Raw genomic sequence first — 21620 nt, 5'->3', positions numbered from 1 at the left:
ATATAACATGGTTAGTGGTCACATGTCTACAACACCTTTTATAACACTTTGAATGTAACGTAGAAGTAAATACAAAACCCACATCATCGAGATTTTTCCAGACCTATTTCTTCACATCAAGACTTTAAGTTAAGTAAACAAAGAAAATAAATGTGAATCAAGGCTGTAATCATAATATCCATGGAGGGGAAACATGGCCCCAATATTCAAATGCAGTCCAAATTTCTACCAATGTATTTATATAAAATGTATATTTATTCATTTTAAGAGTTTTTCTGGGACAGGTAACCACATACTACCTGTTCTATTTCTGTACACCGCAGTTGTGGCTTGTCCATGTGGTGTTTTGACACTCAAGCAGAAGCCTTTAACAGCTGTGTCTAGATAATCAGCAGCAGTGTGAATTTACAGTACCACAGTAAAAATTTATTGTTTGTCTTGTAACTTCTTTTAAAAGTGAAATGCTTGTAAGCTAATCAACAGCTGGCAATATGATCAGCAAACTTTCCACTCACAAAACTTAGCTCCAAGCGTTTCTTTAAGCCACGTTACTCAACATCTGAGCATCTGCACCACAAATGCTCTACATAAATAAACTGACTTGACTTTTTGGATTTAAAAGAAGCTTTTCTCCTCCTCACACTACACTGACGTATTTTCTTTTTCTTTTTTGCCCTTTTGCTCTAAATGTGAAAATGAGGCATTAAATTTCCAGAACAGAAAGACCTTGGCTGTGTGTCAATTCCATCAGATCACACTGTGTACACAGCCAATATAAAAACATAATGCATGTACAAACAGATTATTTAAACTCCGGGCCTCATGGAATATTCCTTGATGCTTCTAACTTTCACATTAATTAATGCAAACTTTGAATTAAAACAAAAATTTAATTAAATATAACTCTAATCTCTATCTCTGAGAATTTGTCTGTATTCAGATTAACCCAAATTCATAAAACTGTATACGAATCCATTTGCTCGTAATCAGTAATGTAATGAGGGAATATGTTTCCTTACAAAAATTGGTCATTCAGGTCTTGGACGTCACCACGCCCTCGCAAAGACACACACATACACACACATTCACTCATACAAGCACACATTCACCGCATTCAAAGACACGCAGACTCTGAGGGCTTTTGTTGTATTTATTCATTTATTTCTCATTAAAAATGCATTTCTGAAGCTGGGGGTAAGATCCTGTCTAAATTTCTGGAGGGTTGTATTGTGAAAGAACAACCCCAGCTGGTGCAGAATTATACAGATTGGGGGGATGAGGGTGAGAATGAGTGGTTGGAAAAGAAGATAAGAGAAGAGGGCATGGAGGGAAAAATGAAGAGCAAAATGTTAGTATTAGAAATCACCAGCAAGAGTGACTGTAACATGAGGAATTAAAATCACAAAATAAGTGTGAGGAAAGGAGCTGATTGCTTAGAAGATTTTCACAGTACAAATTAAAATTAAGCAAAGACTTTTCATTTCTGCATTCTGGGGATATTTGGTGGGTTGTTTCTGACATGGTAAAATCTTCCAATGCATACCAAATATTTCAGTGTCTCAGCTCTGTTTTCATTATTATGGCTCCATGGGAGGAAGCGCCCAGTTGTTCTTTTTCCACTGTGCAAGTATAATATAACATATAACTTATGGTGGCGTGGGAGGGAGTGATTTTTTTTTTCCTTTTCATTTTTTTTGTGTGGTTTTAGGAGTGCAGCTTAAGTGCACTTTAGGAGGATAACCAAACAGGAGCCAGATGAAGAAAAAAAACCCTCTGTATAGCAGAAATGTGCATACGCGTTCATTTTGTCTGATTTATAAAGCCTCATTTGTAAATCTGAATCATCAAGAACAAGTCTGATTTTCACTCTGTGCTTTAGCTGTGGATGGATATAGGCACTCCTACATGTATATTTTAGGATTTGTCCATCCATTTTCACTGGGGATTGGAGCCTTTTTGCCCTACCTCAAGAGGCAGGGTATACCCTGGACATCAAACCTATGGCCAATTTACAATCACCAACTAATGCAGGTACACAAGGGAAAACAGTGGTTGGAAACCATGCATTTTGAAATAGTTGCTTCAAAGACAGGGACCAGATCTGAGAGCATTTGCAGGCAGTTGCAATCTTCAGAGCATTTTTAGTGCAGTGATTCACTGTGATAAAATGGTGAAAACTGCAAATCTGTTGCTGTCTACACAGAAAATCACATTAAACCAGAGATCGAGGGTTGCTCAAAGTCTGGCAAATAGTTGGTTGCAAGGAGGTTGCTGTCCTATTTTTACTTTTAATGATACTATTACTGATACTACTGATAATAATAATAATAATTCATTTTAAAACATATCTAGGCTTTAAAAACACTTCAATCATTATCTAAATCATTACTGGAAAATAAAAAAAAGTCAACCAAAGCTAAAATCAAACATGTTTCCTGGTTTTGATTGATCAGAATATTCAGACAAGTTGCACAGAAGCAGATGATCTGATCATTTTTACTCAGACATAAAAATTCAAGATGCTGGTCTTTCACCTTTCTAGTTTTGTGTTAATTCATGATAAGCAAAACAGATCAAGTCATCACCCTTGGCCAGTTAAGTGAGTAGGAGGCACACTGCATTACTTAAATACCCATATTCACAGAAAAAATACACTTGTGGGAGTTAAAGTTTTAATGCAGTTACATGTATATATATATCACTAGGGTTAAAGTAAAAAGACAATCAAGACTTTTTTAATTTAAATTCTTTTTTAATCTTTTTTACTAAACTACAGTATGCAGTTTCACCATGGTTTGCACAGTCTTTCATCATCTTTTTATTTTTCCTGTTCTTTTGCCTGAAGGGTTAACAAGAACTCTGTGTGTTTTGTTCTCTCTCCAGTTCAGGCTATTTGGTTCTGGACAAACCTCTGGACAGGGAGACTCTGGATTATTACACCCTGGTGGTGACAGCCTCAGACGGACACCCAGAAGGAGTAAGAAACTCCACTGTGTCATATGGATATTTACTTGTTGTTTTACTTGAGTTGTCTCAAAACCCCCAGAGGAGAAGTGAGGAGCTCCAGGAGAGAATTCTCCATCCTTCACAATGAAGCTCCACAAACAACAGATGTGGTGTTATCTGAGAAAGAGGGCTATTAGAATTGTTTTAATTACTTGTCATTTAGTCACAATAATAATAACAAAAAGCTAAAATCTATTTATAGCAACTGACTATAAAGAAATAGATGTCTACAATTATTGAGCCCGCAGGCTCAAAAAATGTTAATAGAATAAAATGGCCCACATGCCAGGTAAGGCAGAATAATGTGTTTTAGCTGGCCACCGATAGCTTTTTATATATACTAACTGTATTAAACCACATTGTTAGTATGATTCAAACACTATAATGGTGTGTCCACACACTGCCTGTGTTTTTTCACACCGATACTCTTCAGTAACACCATCCAAAGAACTTGATGTTTTGGTGTTGGTGGAAAGCTTTTGTGCTTTTCGGTTACATTGGCATCCAAAAGCCCTCCTAAGCACACAGTCCCAGTAATATCATTTCATTCTTACTGAAAGCCAATTTACAATGATGGTGAATATTTGAAAGGCATAACAGAATGCAAAGAGAACACAGGGTCCAACTTAAAATATGCTTGAAACCAAAGAGGGCAACAGAATGCTAACGGTTTGCTGTTAATTTCCTCTTCTAGCAGGTTTTATGTTTGCTTTGTCTGACAACTTTTAAGATTATCCATCAGTTTGGTTTCACACTCAGGAGGCCTGAAGCATGAGGCATTCAATTTGAACTGCTATGTTCAAGTTCAAGTATGGTGATTGAAATTTTAATGCACTGCGAACCTTCCGCACGACACTTTTCATAGAAAGTAGGTCGTTTTTACTCAATCACAATTTATGTTTTTTTTGACCTCTCTTACAGCAGAAGCAGTGTATACAAATAGCCTGGTAAAAAAAACCATGCTGCTACTGTTGCATTTCTTATCAAATGCTTAAATGTAAGTTAATCAACACAGGCAATTAGTTGCACTTACTGATGATGTTTGGGTGCTAGAAACCTCACCGCTTAACATCCTTCTTTCACTGTCAGACTTTATGATCAAGCTGAAAGAAGATGAATTCCTTTTGACATTTGCATTGACATGGAGGATACCTGAATGACCTCAAACGCTTCACAAAAACCCCCTCACATACTTTTCTGATGATAGATAGAAGTTGTGTTTTTTTCCCGATAATCTGACTTTCTTCACACCACGAACGTTTAGCTGTGCAGACGTGAGACAGAAGCCTGGCATTAACCTTGCAGTTTCTTCTTGTTTTTGTTTTCTTATTTGTTAACTATTTACAGCATTTTTCATGCACACAATCCAGCAACACTATCATTGTCTCTGTGGAGGTATTGTGTAAAATGATTTTAAATGAAAGCTGCACCATCAACGTCTGTATGATGGCAGGATTTTCATCTCGCCTGTCTACATCTTAGTAAGGAAACCTGAATGAATACCCAAAAATACTGAATGGCAAAACCCTTCTTATTTAATGTTTATTTAACAACAAGAGCTATTTTGCATTTTTCTTGGTGCTTTTTTAACATTTTCTCAATTTTCTCATATTCAGTTGCTCTCTCATGAAAATCAGATGAGCCCCACTTCCTTTCTCTTGTTCCTCCCCCTCTGCTCCTCTCCACTCTGCAATCCACCAGTGTTGCAATTCCCCCCTCCAAACCCCCCCCACACACACACACACACACACACACACACACACACACACACACACTAACACTCGTTTTCACATCTTAGGGAGGATATTGAATTGATAAAATGCTTTCCTTAGCCCCTTACCTTAACCATAACCATAACCTAATTGTATCCCTAAGCCTAAAACCACATTTTGAGCCTCAAAATGCCCTCAGATTCATGAGAACTGGCATTTGGTCCTGACAAGAGACTGTTGGTCCTCAAAAGTAAAGTGGCATGCCAGGTTTTGGTCCTCACAAAGATGTTTAAACAGGTACACACACACACACACACACACACACACACACACACACACACACACACACACACACATCAATTAAAACAAAAGGTAAAGTTTAAGATCCCACTGTGGAGAAAATGCTGATTATAATACTGTGACCTTTTTTATTATGGAATATGGAGGGAAACTGCAAGTGGGAGGGAGAGGTACTTATTGTGCTGCTGCTGCCCTAACGGTGGTTTCGTGCTAAAGTGACTCTTGCTCATGCAGCCATGTAGTTAGTCTATTGCTCTCTGGACCCTGGCAATTAGTGTATTATCTTTGTATCCCGAGGGTCCAGAAGTCAGAAAATGGATAAAAGTAGTTTGGACATTTGTCTGCTTGACACTCCATTATGTTTTGAGTGAGAGTAAAAGAGTATAAGATTGTGAATGGAGAGAGAAAGAGAGGGTATACAAGAGGCGAATGATATCAGCTACAGGGAGAAACTGAAGGGAAGACAAGGAAAGAAAGAAATGGGGAAAAAAAGGAGAAGAGGAGATTGGAGTGTAGTTGCCTTATACAGGCCCATTAATCAGAATCACCTGTAAGGCCTTGGGTTGTCTTCATATGGGTGCACATACACACGCACACGTTTGTGTCCCATATTATTAAATGTCCTGTTGTGAGAGTGTCAGGCTACAAAGTGCCTAATTGGCTATTTGGCCAGTGAATCCATCATGCTGCCACAGACTGAGGACCCTACAAGTTGGTGCAGTAAACCAGCTTTACTGTAAGGACGGTGTGCATTGTGGGATGCCATAGAAACTGTCAGCAAATGGTCCACGTTGGACTGTGTCATTGCATTAGTAAATAAATCCTGTGTGGATTAGCGCTGCTACGTTAATGAATGTAGAGACTTAATTATTATGTGTATGGAACAGACAAGGCCAGACTTTTAAATCCCAAGAAAAGACGAGAAACTAACAATGTGCTCATTCTTCTCACATCCACCATCTCGTCTTCTTTTCCGCGCAGATGTAACTTTGGGGCAAGTAAAATATTTGCGAGGTGTCATACTGTAATACAAAAACTCTCTGTCTGTGTGAAAATGCCTCCTATATGATCTGTAGTACACACAAGTACATCTCAGGCTCCTGAAGATTCTTACCTATATTGCACATTATAATGTCATCATGTTGCCTAGCAACCGCCTACTAATGTGCTAAAATGACCCATTTGTAGCATTTACTGTATGTACCTAGAAAACCTTATAAAAGTATCATATTATTTTATTTTCATGACAACAACATAGTTTACATCCAAAAAACTTAAATGATGCATTACATATTATAATGCAATTATGTTGCTTTGCAATCACCTAACAGCAGACGGAAATTACAGGCTGTAGCATGGACATGTGCTTGGTAGAAAAATAAGTCGGCCTGTACTTGCAACATTCTGCAAATCTTTCCTATACATGTGCAACATTAATCTCTTCAGTTGCTAAGACAGATTTATTGAAGACTCAGTACTCCTTTTCAATCTACATTCAGTCAAGTTTTACTTATATGTAAAAATAGAATAAGAAAATGCAACAAAAACCAAAAACTACAACAACAACATGGCGAATTTAAAAAAATGAGACTGAATAAAACATTCAAGGAACATTAAGAACAGAAGATCTTAGAGCATAACAGCTAAAAGCAACATTACCAACTTTGTATTCTGCTTTGTGAAAGAGAACTAAGTGGTCTTTCCAGTTCACAAACTAAAAGTATTTCTTCTAAATGTCACTGTATGCACTGTATGCACTGTATGCGTTAATTGTAGCTGATTTATTGATATTTTTTTCAGCATACTAGGGGACAGCATTACAATAAGCTCTCCTGTGTCTTATAAAAGTAGGCATCAATCTATGTGTTACCTGCAATATCAAACAGTCTCCTCAAACTACTTTTATATCTGTATTCAAAATCAGTGTTTTTGCATTGTACACATAGCCAATAAAACTAAAACTACTTTTGACCTTTCATTACACGCTGCATTAAAACATGGGAAACACAAGGTCAGAGGCATATACAGTAGCTCCAGCCAAGCTTTGCTTATAACGCAGCAAATGCAGTTTCATCTGATTATTACAGGCGATGCAGTATTGCTGTAAATGTGGGGGGGATTTAGCGCACACATTACATTCTATTCAGAATGCAAAGGCACATTACTATACGCTAAATGTATCTTCTGCAAAATCAAAGTCAGCATCAGGTCTTTGTTGTGGGTCGGGCCAGAAGACAGCCTTTGATCTGATCTTTAATCCTTCCTCTAAGGGTTCTCTGTATACTCACTTCATGTGCATATCCTGTTGTGCTGGAGGACAGTCAATAAATGAAATGCTGACCCTGTTGATTCCTTCACACCTCCATCTTTCTGTAGTTCATGCTGTTGTTTTGAAGAACTGTTTCAACACTGAGAGCGTCGTGCTGGGAGTTACCTGTTCTGTGCTCTGAGTCTTCTGATTACTGGCGCCATAAAATAAACCTGCTTAAAGTCTGCACTCTTCGTCCTGCTTTCATTGGTCATTAAACAGGAACAGTAATCTACCACAGTTCCTCCAATTTCAGATAAATAAACAGTTCTTGGTCTCATTCTTCTCACCATCTTCCTTGCACTCTTGATTGTTAGTGAGAATTCAAGTATTCAGCTTGTACACCCTGCTGTCTTATGTTGGTTTCATTGCATCATTAGCAGCAAGTGTGAACAACTTTACTTAATTGTGTTTAACTTCTGCCTGGTTGCCATCGTTCATTACGAGCACATCACACTGCAAAATTTTTTTCTTAGGCGCCGAGCGTGTTTAAAATTTCGAAAGTGGAACAAATGAGATCTGCAGATTGTGTGTAAGTCAGGTTCTGCTGAGTGACTGATTCAATAACTGGGTTCAACACACTGAGCATTTGGCTCGGAGAATGTGATTTAGTGTTTTAGCAATTCCGAAAAACTGCAGTGTTGTCAGTTATCAGCTGTGACATTGCATTGGCGGACCACTAAAAATAATATAGCTAAACCCTTAAAAATGCAGCGTTCTCCGGCGGGGTGATTGTTAAAATATGGCAGATGGCCACCGTGTCTGTGAAATAATAAACTCTGAGGTGCGCGGGTATTTAAAAGCGATGTTCTCAGAGCTCCCAAGGCGAAATGAACCTTACTCCATCTCTTTCTTTCGTGTCCGTATGTGTGTTTGACAGTGTTGCTCACAGACCGTCTTTCATTGTGTCATAGCTCTCTCTGCTTTACATACACTGCCATGCAGATAAACAGTTTTGTCAGGTGTGAGTTTTTAACCTTAGATCACTTGCATCACCAATGTTCCCTGTCAGCCCCAATAGGCTGTTGTCACCTCTGAGATTGTCACTCTCCCCACACACAAGCCCACACATACTGCCTCTTTTCTTTTAATCCCACTGATGTAAACTGGTGAGCCCTTCCTCCTCCCAATTCCATTCTTTAAAAGTCAAATATTGGATGACTCTCTTTCTTCCACTCATGAAAGTCAAATTAAGAAATTGGTGACATCTAATCAGCTATGGCCTCTCCCTCACCAACTCTTTCTTGGTTACACAGTGAGATAAAGCGTAAGACAAATTACATTCGCTCTCTTACAAACCTGTACAAATATACATCAAAGCCTCGGGTTTGTTTGGGTTGATTTTATTTCCCATCTTAGACACTTTTCTCCCTCTCATTCGCAATCAGGTTTAGATCACACTCCATCCGTCATCTGTTTTGCTGACACATTTTTCATTCCTAGAATCTAAAGGCAAACATTCAGATTCATTTTATTTCTTTTAGTTCAAGTTTTTTATAGCAGGGCCAAAAGCCCTTTTAAATTAGCATGCAGGGTTTTTTTAAACCACACAAGCCTGAATTCAGTCTGAAAGCAGCCCCTCTTTAACCCTTGTCTGCCCCCACATTTCACTCTTAATTATTCATTTAACACTAACTGGCCTATATTCAAGCCAAGTGAAAAGTCTGACACTGTGTTTTGAATGCCACTGCCTCATTCACAGTGATCTTCTGAAAGCACAAACCCTCATTATTTAAAGGGATTAAACTATATTAAGATATCAATACGATGGCAAGAATGGCAGCAGCAACAGTTTAATGACAAAAATGCATCCGCAGTGAAATAGTAGGTTTTCTGCTGTCTCTGTTATCGTCCATGCTCACCCGCTACTTCATTATAAATAGATCAGTTCAACTGCTTATTAACACAAATATCTAATAGGTTGATAACATGGCAGTAACTCAAGGCATGTAAACATGATCAACACAACCTGCTGAAGTTCAAACGAAGCATCACAATGGGGAAGAAAGGTGACTTAAATGATGGTTGTTAAATGGCTGTTGATGGCAGATGGACTATAGTGCAGATCTACTAAGAGTTTCCCACTCAAACATCTCTAGGGTTTAAAGACAATGTTTCAAAAAACACAAGATATCCAGTGAGCAGCACTTCTCTGGGTGGAAAATGTTACAACCAAGGTTTGCAGAAGAGCATCTCTGAATGCACAGCACATTGAAGCTCAGCTCACCAAATTTTCACAATAGAAAACTGGAAAAACATTGCCTTGTCTCATGATTCTCATTTTCTGAGCCATTCAGATGGTTCAACTTTGGCATAAACAGCATGACTGCAATAGTTCAAACTGTGCTGATGGTGTAATGGTGTAGGTGATATTGTCTTGACACACTTTAGACCCCTTACTACCAACTGAGCATCATTTAAAGGCCATGGGAATCGTTGCTGACCATGTCCATCCCTGTAAGTGTCCAATCTTCTGATGTCTGCTTCCAGCAGGACAACACATTATGTCACAAAGCTCAAATGATCTCATCTTGAACATGAAAATGAGTTCACTGTGTTCAAATGGCCGGTGGCCGGTGTGATGTGGTGGAATGGGAGATTGGCTGTGCAGCAACTGAGTGACGTTGTCATATTAATATAAACCAAACTCTGAGGCATGTTTCCAGCAACTTGTTGGATCAATACCATGAAGAACTAAGGCAGTTTTGAATGCAAAAGGAGGTCCAACACAGTACTGGCAATGTGTAAGATAGGAAGTGGCTGCTAACTATTTTCACCATAAATGTCACACAGCAATACTTCCAGGGTGTAAAGGGCTAAAACAAACAGACCTTTTACATCGAGAGAGAGAACAAGTGGACCAACAGTGAGCAGTTTTTAAATCTATTTATAGAGTGAACAGTTCTTACTAGCACAAAGGGATATGGCAGCCAGGGCCTGATTGCAACAAATTTGCAAGCAAAATGAACTCTTTAGTTAGTTATATAAGACGAGGTTAGCAAAAGGGACAAATAGAATAAGATGGTTAAAAAAAAAACCCACAGTCTTTGAAATGTAGTGATTCAGTTTTAGTGTTTTTCTGATAATCATCATTTAAAAAAATAAAGGTTTGTACAATAATTAGAGTCTTTGAACTAAACACTAACACAGTCTTTTATATATGTGTGTGTAGACGTCTACAGCGACGGTGAACATTGTGGTGACTGACGTTAATGACAACGACCCGCTGTTCGATACTTCCCTGCCAGTGAACCTCACTGTCATTGAGGAGCAGAATCACGCCTACGTTGGACAGGTTAAGGTAAGATTAGACACACACACACACACAGAGCTGCACACAACACACTCTAAATCATTTGGAGAGAAGCAGCCTGCATGACCAACCTTATTTCTCTCACATTCCCACATCACTGTTCACTACATGTTTTTGAATACATTTAAGCACTCACTGTAATTAATATTTGTAGTGTGTGAACAGGTATAATTACAGCAAGTTTGTATGCTAATGTGTTCATTTTCCACTCGTTCCTGACTGTGCATTTGTTCAACCTTTTTAGTTTATTTCCTTACACTAATCCTTTATTATAATGATGAGTCATGAACAAACAGACAGTTTAGATGGGACTTTATCTCATTCTATCAGAAACACTGATTCTCATGCTCAGCAGGGATAGCTCAGTAGGTAGAGTGGTTGCCTCATGATCGGAAGGTCGGGGGTTCGACTCCACTGAACGGCTACCCTGAGGTACCCTTGAGCAAGGTACCGTCCCTACACACTGCTCCCCGGGCGCTGCATTGGTGGCTGCCCACTGCTTCACTGGGTGAATGGGTTAAATGCAGAGGAGTAATTTCCCTGCGGGGACTAACACATACACATTATATTATTTAAAAAAAATAAATAAAAAAACCAAACACAGCAGTACAGCAAGATTACTTTTTTCTGTTATTTCTCTAGTGGCTCACACCAGTGTGTTTGAACTGGTTGCACAGCTCTCGTGTTATTGTGACACAAATCATCATATCTGAATCTAAACCATGTTTCTGTGAAACTGATGTCACGAGAGACGTCTCATTTCTTCAGTTATAACTGCAGATTTATTGACCTTTCTGTTTGTCACATGTTTCATCTTAAAATGTGTTAATTTGCATCATGCAGGCTGGCTTTTTTGTCCCCAGAAGGACGGAAGGATCCCACAATATGACTGTGTAAACAGATTATTGTCCCCTCAGCATAAGTACATGCACGCGCACACTGATTCACAGAGGCTCTAATTGAATTTAGCTCTTATAATCTTTTACAACAGGGACCAAAGACCACTAACGTAGCTTCTTAAACTGTGGTAGCTTTGTAATTAGGATTGTTATTATGCTCATAGGACTTTGAGTGCATATTGCAGGTGGAGGGGGGTACAAGGAAATACGTGCATGTCCTGTGGTACAAGTGTGTGGAGTAGTGTCTCTACAAAACCTTACAGAAAATAGGGAACGAATACAAACTGTGTGTAAATCCAAATATTCCATGTTTAAAAAAATGCAGAAACCATCAGGTAAATGAACGCATGAAGCACCAACGATGGCACTATAAATAAGAAAAAGACCTTTATGAAGTTTCAACCAACTTACAGTATTTATTTTCTTTCTTTCTTTTGCAACAAGAAAAAATAAAACTGAGACTAAACATGTCCGAATAAAGTACAATGGTTATGTTTTTGTTTTGTTTGGGGTTTCTTTTGTTTCTTTAACCTGGTATTGGAACTCAACTTGGATGAGAATTCTTGGTTACATTCCCTTTATTTTTCCTGTGTTTGTGTTAAAGCAGTGGCATGAAAATGATCTCTAAATCTGTGGAAAATCTACAAAAACAACAACTTCAACAACAATAAAAAAGGAAAATAAATAGTTGGGTTTAAAAGGCGAGCTTTGCTTTCACCTGTATCAGCACTCTGGTCTCCACTTACCAGAAAGACTCCTGGACTTGTTCCAGACCTAATAACGGACTTATGTATTCCCTAGACAGGGGCCATGGGTAAATCTGACACTTTGATAGGCTCTGATCTTTAAAGATGCTCACTTGGTTGCATGCTTGCTTGGATTTGCTCCAAGCTTAATTCATAGGCTTTATACAGCAATGTCAGGGGGTCTTTGATCAGCCTGACACTTTGCCAGGTTCTAAATGTTAATCACGCTTCTTTGCTTCAACACTAGGACTTCTCCTGAGATAAATACATGGCCCTTGTACACCCTTATCCAGGACTTTGAACAAGTCATACTTTAACAAGTTCCAAACTTAAAAACTTCAATAGTGGTTCTTATTCGGACCATCTGGCACAATTCCAACCCTTATGCCCGAAGAGGATATCTCATTCCAAGCATTCCAGATTTTTACTTTCACTCAGATCTTTGGCCATGTTCCAAATTCAGCATCCAAAAACCCACCCTAATCTGTAGAGAGGGCACTTGAAAGAATTCCAATCCTGAACTTCCTCCCTTTCAAGGACCCTTGGATCTATTCCAAACCAAAACAGACTATGTGATCCCTCAGTGGGCTGAGCAAGGCACGACTCTGGGCCACATTCCAAACCAGGGTTCGTAGCTGTAAGCATTAAAAAGATTTCCGGAAGAATGAATAGACCTGACCTTGGTTTGCTGATTCTAGTAGGTAAATGGGAACAGGGGAAGATGTGAAAATGCTTGGGTGGCAGGAAGAAGTGGGAGAACCACAGTAGGGAATAAAATGTGGGATGCCAGAGCTAGGAGCCTCATTCTTAAACTGTTTGTCATGAATTTAACACATATGGTTAAATAATTGCTTAGAAAAAGGACAGATTGAGTGAATTCAGTTTGTTGCTGTTTTAAAAAGCCCCAACATGAACTGAATTTTCATTATATAGTTGCAAATGGAAGCAAATACCTCACACTTTTAAAGCAGGCTGTTTTAAAGCAGGTCTGTTATACTCCTAGCACCATATTTTCATTTCTTGAATTCCCTAAATTTACTTTGCATGGTCCACAGTTAAACATATCTATCCATCCATTTTCTTAATATTCCTGTCCTACTTGGGGTTGCAAGGAGCATGGAGCCAGCCTGAAAGCAAGGCAAGGAGGTATGAAACTCCCTGCTGTGATGTAACAGTACTAACCACTGTGCCTCCCCAATTCAAAATAGAGACATCACTATGCCAGAAATGTAGTTGTCGGTACCAGTACCAGGAATAGATGTTTGCCAAGTTGTCTAAAAACATAAGAAGAGATGTAGATTTGAAGAATGAAGTACCACCTTCCTGAGTGCTTATTGTCTGATATTCCAGCTCTATCAGCAACGCATAATGTTAGACACAGCCTCATAGTGAGATGCATCATATCAACTCTTAATGAGTTTACAGTTTGGTCTATCCATCAACTGCAGGGTTAGGCAGTCATCCCCAATGGATGACTGGGAGGTCTTTCTCAGCTCTTCAGCCTGAGAGAGGGGAATACATCAGTGAAATGACCTGCTACAGACTGTTGGCTGTTCATTACATGATTACCTGTCGCTGTGTGACTGATAACTTTCTGTGTACTGTCAGTGGAAATGTGTTGCATAGAAACTGGCTTGGCCATTTATTGTAAATTGTTTTAAATCGATTGGTAAGAAAAATATCATTTAGGGGTAAACTTTTAGGAAGTAGGCCACACATTATTGATATCCCTTTATACTGTGTACATGACTGTGCTACACCTCCTTAAAACTATCAGTTCTAGTTTAACATGGCACCTCATAGCAAAAAAAGCTGACGAGAAACAACAGAAAAAGAAGCAACTCCACAAAAGCTCACTAGAATACATTGTAGGAATGAGACGACTAGCAAGGGCTTGTCTGTATAGTAACTAACCTACTTAGAAAAGACCTACATGCTGTTATTATACCTGAAATAAAAGAAATGCACTCAGAGACAGATTAAAAATATCTCAGTAATCGAGTTTCAGTTGCAGGTACTTCTTTTAGGAATTAAGTTAGAGGCGGAGGTGAGAATGGGATTAAAAAAAAACACACAAAAGGGGGGGAACTGAAAGAAAAAAAAGCCTGTGCACCTGAACATGACAGGCAGAACTTGTGAATGTAGAGATAAGAGTTCATATTTCAGGTTTTAAGGTGTTATTTTCTTTCTGGAGTCAGTCTCTGTTGAAAAGCTTCCTGCATAAGGTAGCTGAGACATTAATTCTATTGTGTTCGTGGCTTTTAACTGTCTGGCAATGTAATTACGCTTAGATAACTGTGAGAAAGACATCAAGGGAGGGATAAGACACGAGGACAGAGAGCAGAAGAAGAGGCAGAATAAAAGCAGAGTGGAAAGTCACGCTCATTTTGGATACGCAAACCTTCTGCAGCAACCAACTCTGGGAACTGCAGTCATCAATATGTTTAACATCAGGTGATTAATCAATGTAAATGATTCAATCCAGCGTGTAAAATGTTGTGACAACTTTACTGTACTGTACTTAAAGGTGAGTTTTAGGGGAAATGTTGTAAATCATTGGGGCTAACTGAGATCATTACAGCTCAAACTGTTTGGCTTTGTTTTACATTTTGAAATTTATGCAAAAATACATAGTGACAGTCAGGGACCCTTCTTCTTCTTTCACCTGGTCGCCACAGCAGGTCTTCTGCCTCCATCTCCCCCTATCCCCTAGCATCCTCCTCTCTCACACAAACCTTCTGCATCTCCAACTGTCTATCTGCTGAATGTTCAACATGCTTTGTCCTGTGTAAACCCCCTCCCCCCAAAAAACCCCCACAACTCAGCCTTGCTTCTCTAACTTTGTCTCCAAGGACACTCAAGGACTCTGAGTATAAAAAATCTTGACAAAAAATTCTCTTTTTAGAATTATTTGGAAATACACTGCAGATGGAGAAGAAGACTGATACCATTTTACCATTTGTCCAAGATGCTTTGGCCAGATTAACTTAGTGGGGAAAAAACACAAGCAAATGTTAGCACTGCTCACATTGCAGGGGTTTAACCCATTATAAAAAGTATAACAATTTTCAATTCTGTCAGTATCTAATGCCACTGCCATTTAACTCTTATGGAAGCAAAAATATTTTGGACACTAAATGCTCTTAATCATTGTCATATAAATTTAAAAACAGTTACTTTTTTATTATAATACAGAATCCTAATGTAGTCAACAACTGCTTACTTAGAAATACTCTCAATATGACACACAGGTGTCATAAAAGTAACAAATGTTTTAGAACTTGTTTAAATCTTGTTAAAAATTGTATTGTTATGTATTAGGCAAATAGCAAACTGGATTTATGTTTTTAGTTTGCTTTAGTTTATTTTTACACAGGCATGTTGAGTTTCCTGTTTTATTGTGAAGTTCCGTGTCTTATGTTAGTGTGTCTGGTTTTGCTTCCCCTTGTCTCGTCAGCTCTGATTTCTCCCAGCTGTGTTTCTCTCCTGTCTCCTATTCCCTGGTTACGCCATTGTGTATTATAAGCCCTGTGTTTCCTTTTGCTTGTTGCTGGTCCATCTGTGTTGTCTCCCCGAGTCTCCCTGTGTTTCTGCCGTATGATAGTTTCCTCAGTTTAGGTTTCTCTTAGTTTCTCTATATGCCCTTCTCGGTTCCTCCTGCATCCTGTTTACCTCAAAATAAAGCTCAATCTCCGCATCTATCTCAGTGCCTGCATTTGGGTCCTTATGGCACCTCTACATGGCCTGCCTTGCCAGCCATGACATTAACAATATGATTCACCACAGCCTAAGCCAGTTTTGCAATACCCAGACCTAATTTTTAATCATTTAAGACCAAATTTAAGACGGTATACTGATCTTCTCTCAAGTGAGAAACTGATCAAGCACACCATTCAAGCATTTAAGCTAATTTTTCTGAGCTGATTTCAATTAAAGGCCTTGTGTATACTGCTGGATTAACCATTACAGATCATTATCAGTACTGTTAGTTTATGGCATAATGTGACATAAATCTTACATTCGTTAATGACCTAATAAGCACTGTGCTTGTACACAGTAAAGACATTTTGTCACTTTTGGATAGCGCCAGGCTCGTTCATTATCCTTGCATTTTTTCGCTAAGCTAAGCTAATTGGTGGGTTTTACAGCTAACAAATGGCTATGTGTGGTATTAGTCGTTTCGTCTAATTCTCCACTACATTTCCCCCAGATGTTTAAGACTAACAATTTACTTTATTTGTACACACATAAAAGTAAGTAAAGAAAATAAGCACACACATTTTGTCCACGTCTCCTCGTTTTCAAGCTATAAAACTGCATTTTTCTACCTTCTCACCTTTTTACCTTCGCTCTCTCATTTATTTTCCTTGTCTCACTTCTTTCACGCCTTTCTTCAAACAATCATCCAGTATGTGGATGCTCTATTAAGTTTCTAACAGTTTTACCCCCAGATAGTAATGAATCACTGAATACGAATCACATCAAGAGGACTTCGGTTTTTTTTTTGAGTCTTCATAACACTGACAAGATGGAGTCTAATTTTCATTAATTCTAATAGTCGCTGTGTGAGATCCGATGAAACTTTAATGATCCAAAATTGGGGAAACAGACAAAAATGGGTCACCGCATTAGCAAGTAGTGACTGGAGTACAGCAAATGAGGTAGAAGGTAAATATGATTTGAGTAATGGGGGTTAGATGAAGTTATTCAACTGACAATGTTGACAATATTGCTATTAAAGTCTTTACATAAGGATTGTCCTCTTATTAAGTAAAGATGTATGGCCCCTGTTTCTTGTGTGGTTTAGTGGCTATTTTTTTCAGAGATCATTACTAAATACTCTTCAATTCTAATTCTAGCTTTTTATAGATTGTTTTATTCCAGCAAGCCTTTAAGCTTTTAAAAATGGTACGTTTACACATTAGCCTTCAGCCTTACACTGTTTTGGGTTTTTTTGTAACCCAAGAACCATTTGCTGGTTTCACACAATAATTGCTGTCAACCCAGCTGCGCTTTTAACGTGGATATAAAGCTCATCATCGTGAATTTTTGGTAGAAAATAATTAAACCATAAAACCATATAGTACCGTATTTTTCAGACTATAAGGTGCACTGGATTATAAGGCGATACAAAACTGTCAGATAAGTCAAACTTCATTCAACTCATTCACAATAATGCTCAACACTGTTCAGTTGTAACACATAAAATACAGAAAAATGCTTTCACTTTTTCAGTTCATTTCTCTTCTACAAATCCATCAAGTTCTTCATCTTCACTGTCTGAGTTTAACAGTTGGGCGATTTCGGCCTGTAAGCATGTGTCTTAACACAGCATAATATTATGTTGAAGCACAGGACGTATTACTCCGCGAGACTCCTGACTACTGTAGCTGTAATGCTCCGACAATCCATCAAGCGGTGCAGCTACGTAGCTTACCATACTTAAACATTTTGACAGATCTTTCAGGGCCGTGTATCACATAGAATCAGTTCGAGGTCAGTAAGCACAACCAGAATTGATACATAAGGCGTACCGGATGGTACCGGCAGGCGCACTGTCATTTTTTGAGAAAATTGAAGGATTTTAGGTGCGCCTTATAGTCCGAAGAATACGGTACTAATTTTAATGTAGATGAAACCATCTCTGACACATTACAGGCAGTAGTCCTGCCTGTAGCCACAATAACTTGTAACCACACAGCACCTGTACAGGATAGTTTTTGACCTTCAAAGGTTCTTTGTTGATGGCTTGCTTTAGGGAAGAGAGGGCGCATTAGGATCTGGAAACAGTGGATTATATAAGACTCAAAAAGCAGCTATATAGACACTGAAATTCTAAAAAAAAAAATTGTTTCGCAATAAAATAATATAACATAGAGTAATATGCAAAGGTCTTGAGCCACCACTTATTTCTTTATAATTTGCTTCCAAAGAGAGTTTATTGTATTTTTAATATGCTCTTGAGCAACTGTTCCCCAGTTTTTCTGATGGTCTTTCAGAGTTTTCTTTGGACATTTCCTGCTTTTTCACTTATTTTCAGTCCAGTCACTGTACCTGACCATTTTCAGAGGAACCTCTTAAAAATCCATTTAATACTGACCTGTTACTTTCTAAAACGTTACCCAACTCAAGGGATCTAAAAGTGTTGTATCTAAACATGGCAGGAAACAAACGAAAAGAGCTCATTTCAAATTGGATCTTTAGGTAGATTGGAAAGACAAAAGACCAAGTGGCAGGCCTGAAAAAACAAACAAACAGAAAAGACAAATAAAACAATCTTACAACCAATTTTAATCAGTACCTTGAGGCACTTGACTACTAGCAGCCAGTCACACACATATATATAATTTGTTTCTGTGGCTGAAAAAACAGGAAATGCCAAAGATTAACAGTCTGACAGCCATAAAATAGTATTTTTACACCAACAAGGTGTTAGCCAAAAACTTGGCATATCTTGGCGTGACGTACAATCTTGTGGAGTGATTGATTTGAAGTTTAGGGTTGAAATTGCCATCACTGTACATCTGTATGTATAGAAGGAGTCAGGAAAGATGAATGAGTATAAAAACACTGTGTGGAGGCTTTTTCGTACAATCAGCTATTGTGTTTCAGTTCTTGTTTTGGGGATCTTGTCAAAATAAATGCAGAAACGTACAGTCAGATTTGGATCTACATGCAATGCAATGATTAGTAATATCTTGCCAATTCTCCCAAAAACACTGCCAGTGCAGTAAAAGCACACCTGGATAGAAAACACACAGTGGAGCACTATCAGTCATGGACAGGTATCCCCAGAGTGCAGACCGCAGCGTTATTAAAGCAGTGTGGGATCATCTCGACAGAGAACAGAAAAGAAGGCAGCCAACATCCAGAGAAGAGCTTTGAAAGTTCTTCAAGAAGCCTGGAGAATTATTCCTGAAGACTATTTAAAGAAATTACAAGAAAGCTTGTCAGAGAGCTCAGGCTGCGCTGAAGAATAAAGGTGGTCATACCAGATATTTACTCTCAAGGTTGTTAGAGTTGTACAGCCTCTGGCTTTGCCTTATATATTGTATCTTTATTTATGTTTGCACATTTTATTAAATTTCTGAACATCTGCCAGTTTCACAGCAAAATACAAAGAAATGAGGGGTGGCTCGAGATTTTTATGTGGTACTGTAGACTTACCATCACTTAAGGGAGCTTTAAGGTTAGGACTTCTTTCATCAAACTGCTACCTCTTACTGTAATTCGTGAATACATTAACATCCTTAAAATCTTGCATAATTAAGCATATCAGCCTTTTCATCTGATACTTTCCCATCCATGTTGAATTTGTTTAGCACAGATGCTCCATCTGCACCTTGTGTGTGTGTTCCAGGGGATTTGCTGTCAGATATGTTTTCTCTTTATGCCCTTCCTTTTTTTGTTAAAACAGAAGACTGATTTGGGACTGTGCTATGTGTCCCCATTGACTACAATGGGGACATACACTCTGTATACACTATATATAATGCTCAAAGCAATGCTGTGCTGTCAGTTTGCTAGCATGACTGTACGCTCTTGTTCCACAGTGTTGTTGCAAAGTAGGCAAAAAACACTTTGCTTTTTGTGTTACCTTGATCTCAAATTGATTTTGTCAGTTTTTTATCCTCATCTAAGAGTACAGTTATTAATAGACGATAGTTGTCAAGTTATTACCTTCATTGAAAGAGAATTTATCCAAATTGTATCTGACAAACTACTAAATTTTTACCCTCAAAGAGCCCCTTGAAGTTCTGGAAGAAAGTTGGTTCTGACAGAGCTAGACTATAGGATCAAATCAGCAACACTGAACATGTAAACAACAACCATAAGTAAAGCAGCCATCCTGAGAATACCCTTTGATCAACAGACTTTCATACAGGGCTTCAGATTTATTAGTTCTGCCATCTAGACAAGAACGCTTATGTGACCCTGGAATCCTTTTGGAATTGTAAGCCAGATGGTAGAAGAATAAGGTGTGCCCACAGCCGTGAGTGTCTATTAACCCTTACCTTCAAAGTGCATCACAACGCCACCTTCAAACCAAATTACTAAGAGGTGTACTTGGGAAACACCTTGTGATCAGTGCACCCTTGGCACCTTTATTCAGGACTTCCGATCTATGGAATGGATTGCAAAGTAATTACACAAGGACCACAGGAAAAGAGACTGTGCATAATCCAAATTTTAATTAAAGCTAATGTTTAAACATATAGGAGTTCAGGTTGGCCTTGAGAATTAACAAGCAGAAAGTAAATTTTTGCTCATTCTGGAGTTCAGATGGACATTGGGGACAACGTTTTACAAATTACTGTGAAATAAATAGAGACTATGACTTGAGAAGGGATCTGACCATGACCTGTTTCTGTCTGAGGAGAAAACTCTCCCTTAGATAATTAGCATTCATGGACTGCTTGAAAGGTTCCCTTCACTTTCCATTCAGTTTTCTGACCTGCTCCAACAGGTCAGCAAACCTCTTCACGATCACATTCATCACTGCATACTTGAAAACCCTTGGCATATTAGTAGCTCCAAAAACCTGACCATCTGCAACTCAGTTTTTTAAAAAATTAAATTTCCACAAATTTACCATCTCAGTTAATGACTGCATTATTTTAACCTTAAGTATATCATGCTGTAATACTGTGTTTTTGTTTCAGTCTTTCATTTCAATGTCTTTTCTCATCTTCTGGTTACTATGTTTTTGCATGTCCATTTGTTTCTATAGTAATTTATAATTGCTGAGTTGATGTAAGCTTCTCTTTAACTTTTGTCACATACAAGGCTTCAGTCACATGGAATTTGCTTACTGGTTGCTAGAAAAAATTCTCTACTCCCCAGCTGGCTGACAAGCGGTGGCTGATGGTCGTTAGGTTGAAGTATGATGCTGCACCAGAAACATCTCCTTGTGATTGCCTTGGTCACTAGCAGATGGCAGAAATGGAGCATTCTCTATTTTCGCAAAACGGAAACAGAGAACGTAAAAGTACGAGTAAAAGTTTTGTCGTACTGCTTCATTCAAAATGTTTGAAAAAGCGCAACTTTTTCTTTGAAGCTAAATGGTCTCCTGTTTCGGTTTATGTTGCAATTTTCACAGTTTCACAACAACTCAGAGAGTAGATGTCAACTGTTTGCAGACAATTTGGCAACTTCCATGCAAACAATGAGCAACTGCTGCAATCCACTAGTGACCAAAGCAATTGCAAGGAGGTTTTGGGTGCAGCAGCATATATTTTTTTGTAACCACTTTTTATCAAGCATATGCTAGTTACTTCCATGAAAATTTGCAGTCTTTAATTGCTAGGGAGACATTAACATTAGAATTTAGCCCCA

At 38.4% G+C, this 21620-nt stretch overlaps 1 protein-coding gene across 1 annotated transcript in view; it reads left to right on the top strand.

Moving 5' to 3' along the window:
- The window catches only part of LOC134633885 (protocadherin-15-like), a 230463-nt gene that overhangs the window by 112181 nt on the left and 96662 nt on the right, over window positions 1-21620 (top strand). The window contains exons 19-20 of the mRNA XM_063483036.1: window positions 2884-2977; window positions 10499-10627. Of these exons, the coding sequence (XP_063339106.1) occupies window positions 2884-2977; window positions 10499-10627 (223 nt within the window). The remainder of the gene's footprint in view (window positions 1-2883; window positions 2978-10498; window positions 10628-21620) is intronic.

The sequence above is a fragment of the Pelmatolapia mariae genome, linkage group LG8 (genome assembly GCF_036321145.2).
Source record: "Pelmatolapia mariae isolate MD_Pm_ZW linkage group LG8, Pm_UMD_F_2, whole genome shotgun sequence".
NCBI lineage: Eukaryota > Metazoa > Chordata > Actinopteri > Cichliformes > Cichlidae > Pelmatolapia > Pelmatolapia mariae.
Note: the sequence above shows the minus strand (reverse complement) of the source record. Positions and strands in the feature narration are given on the sequence as shown.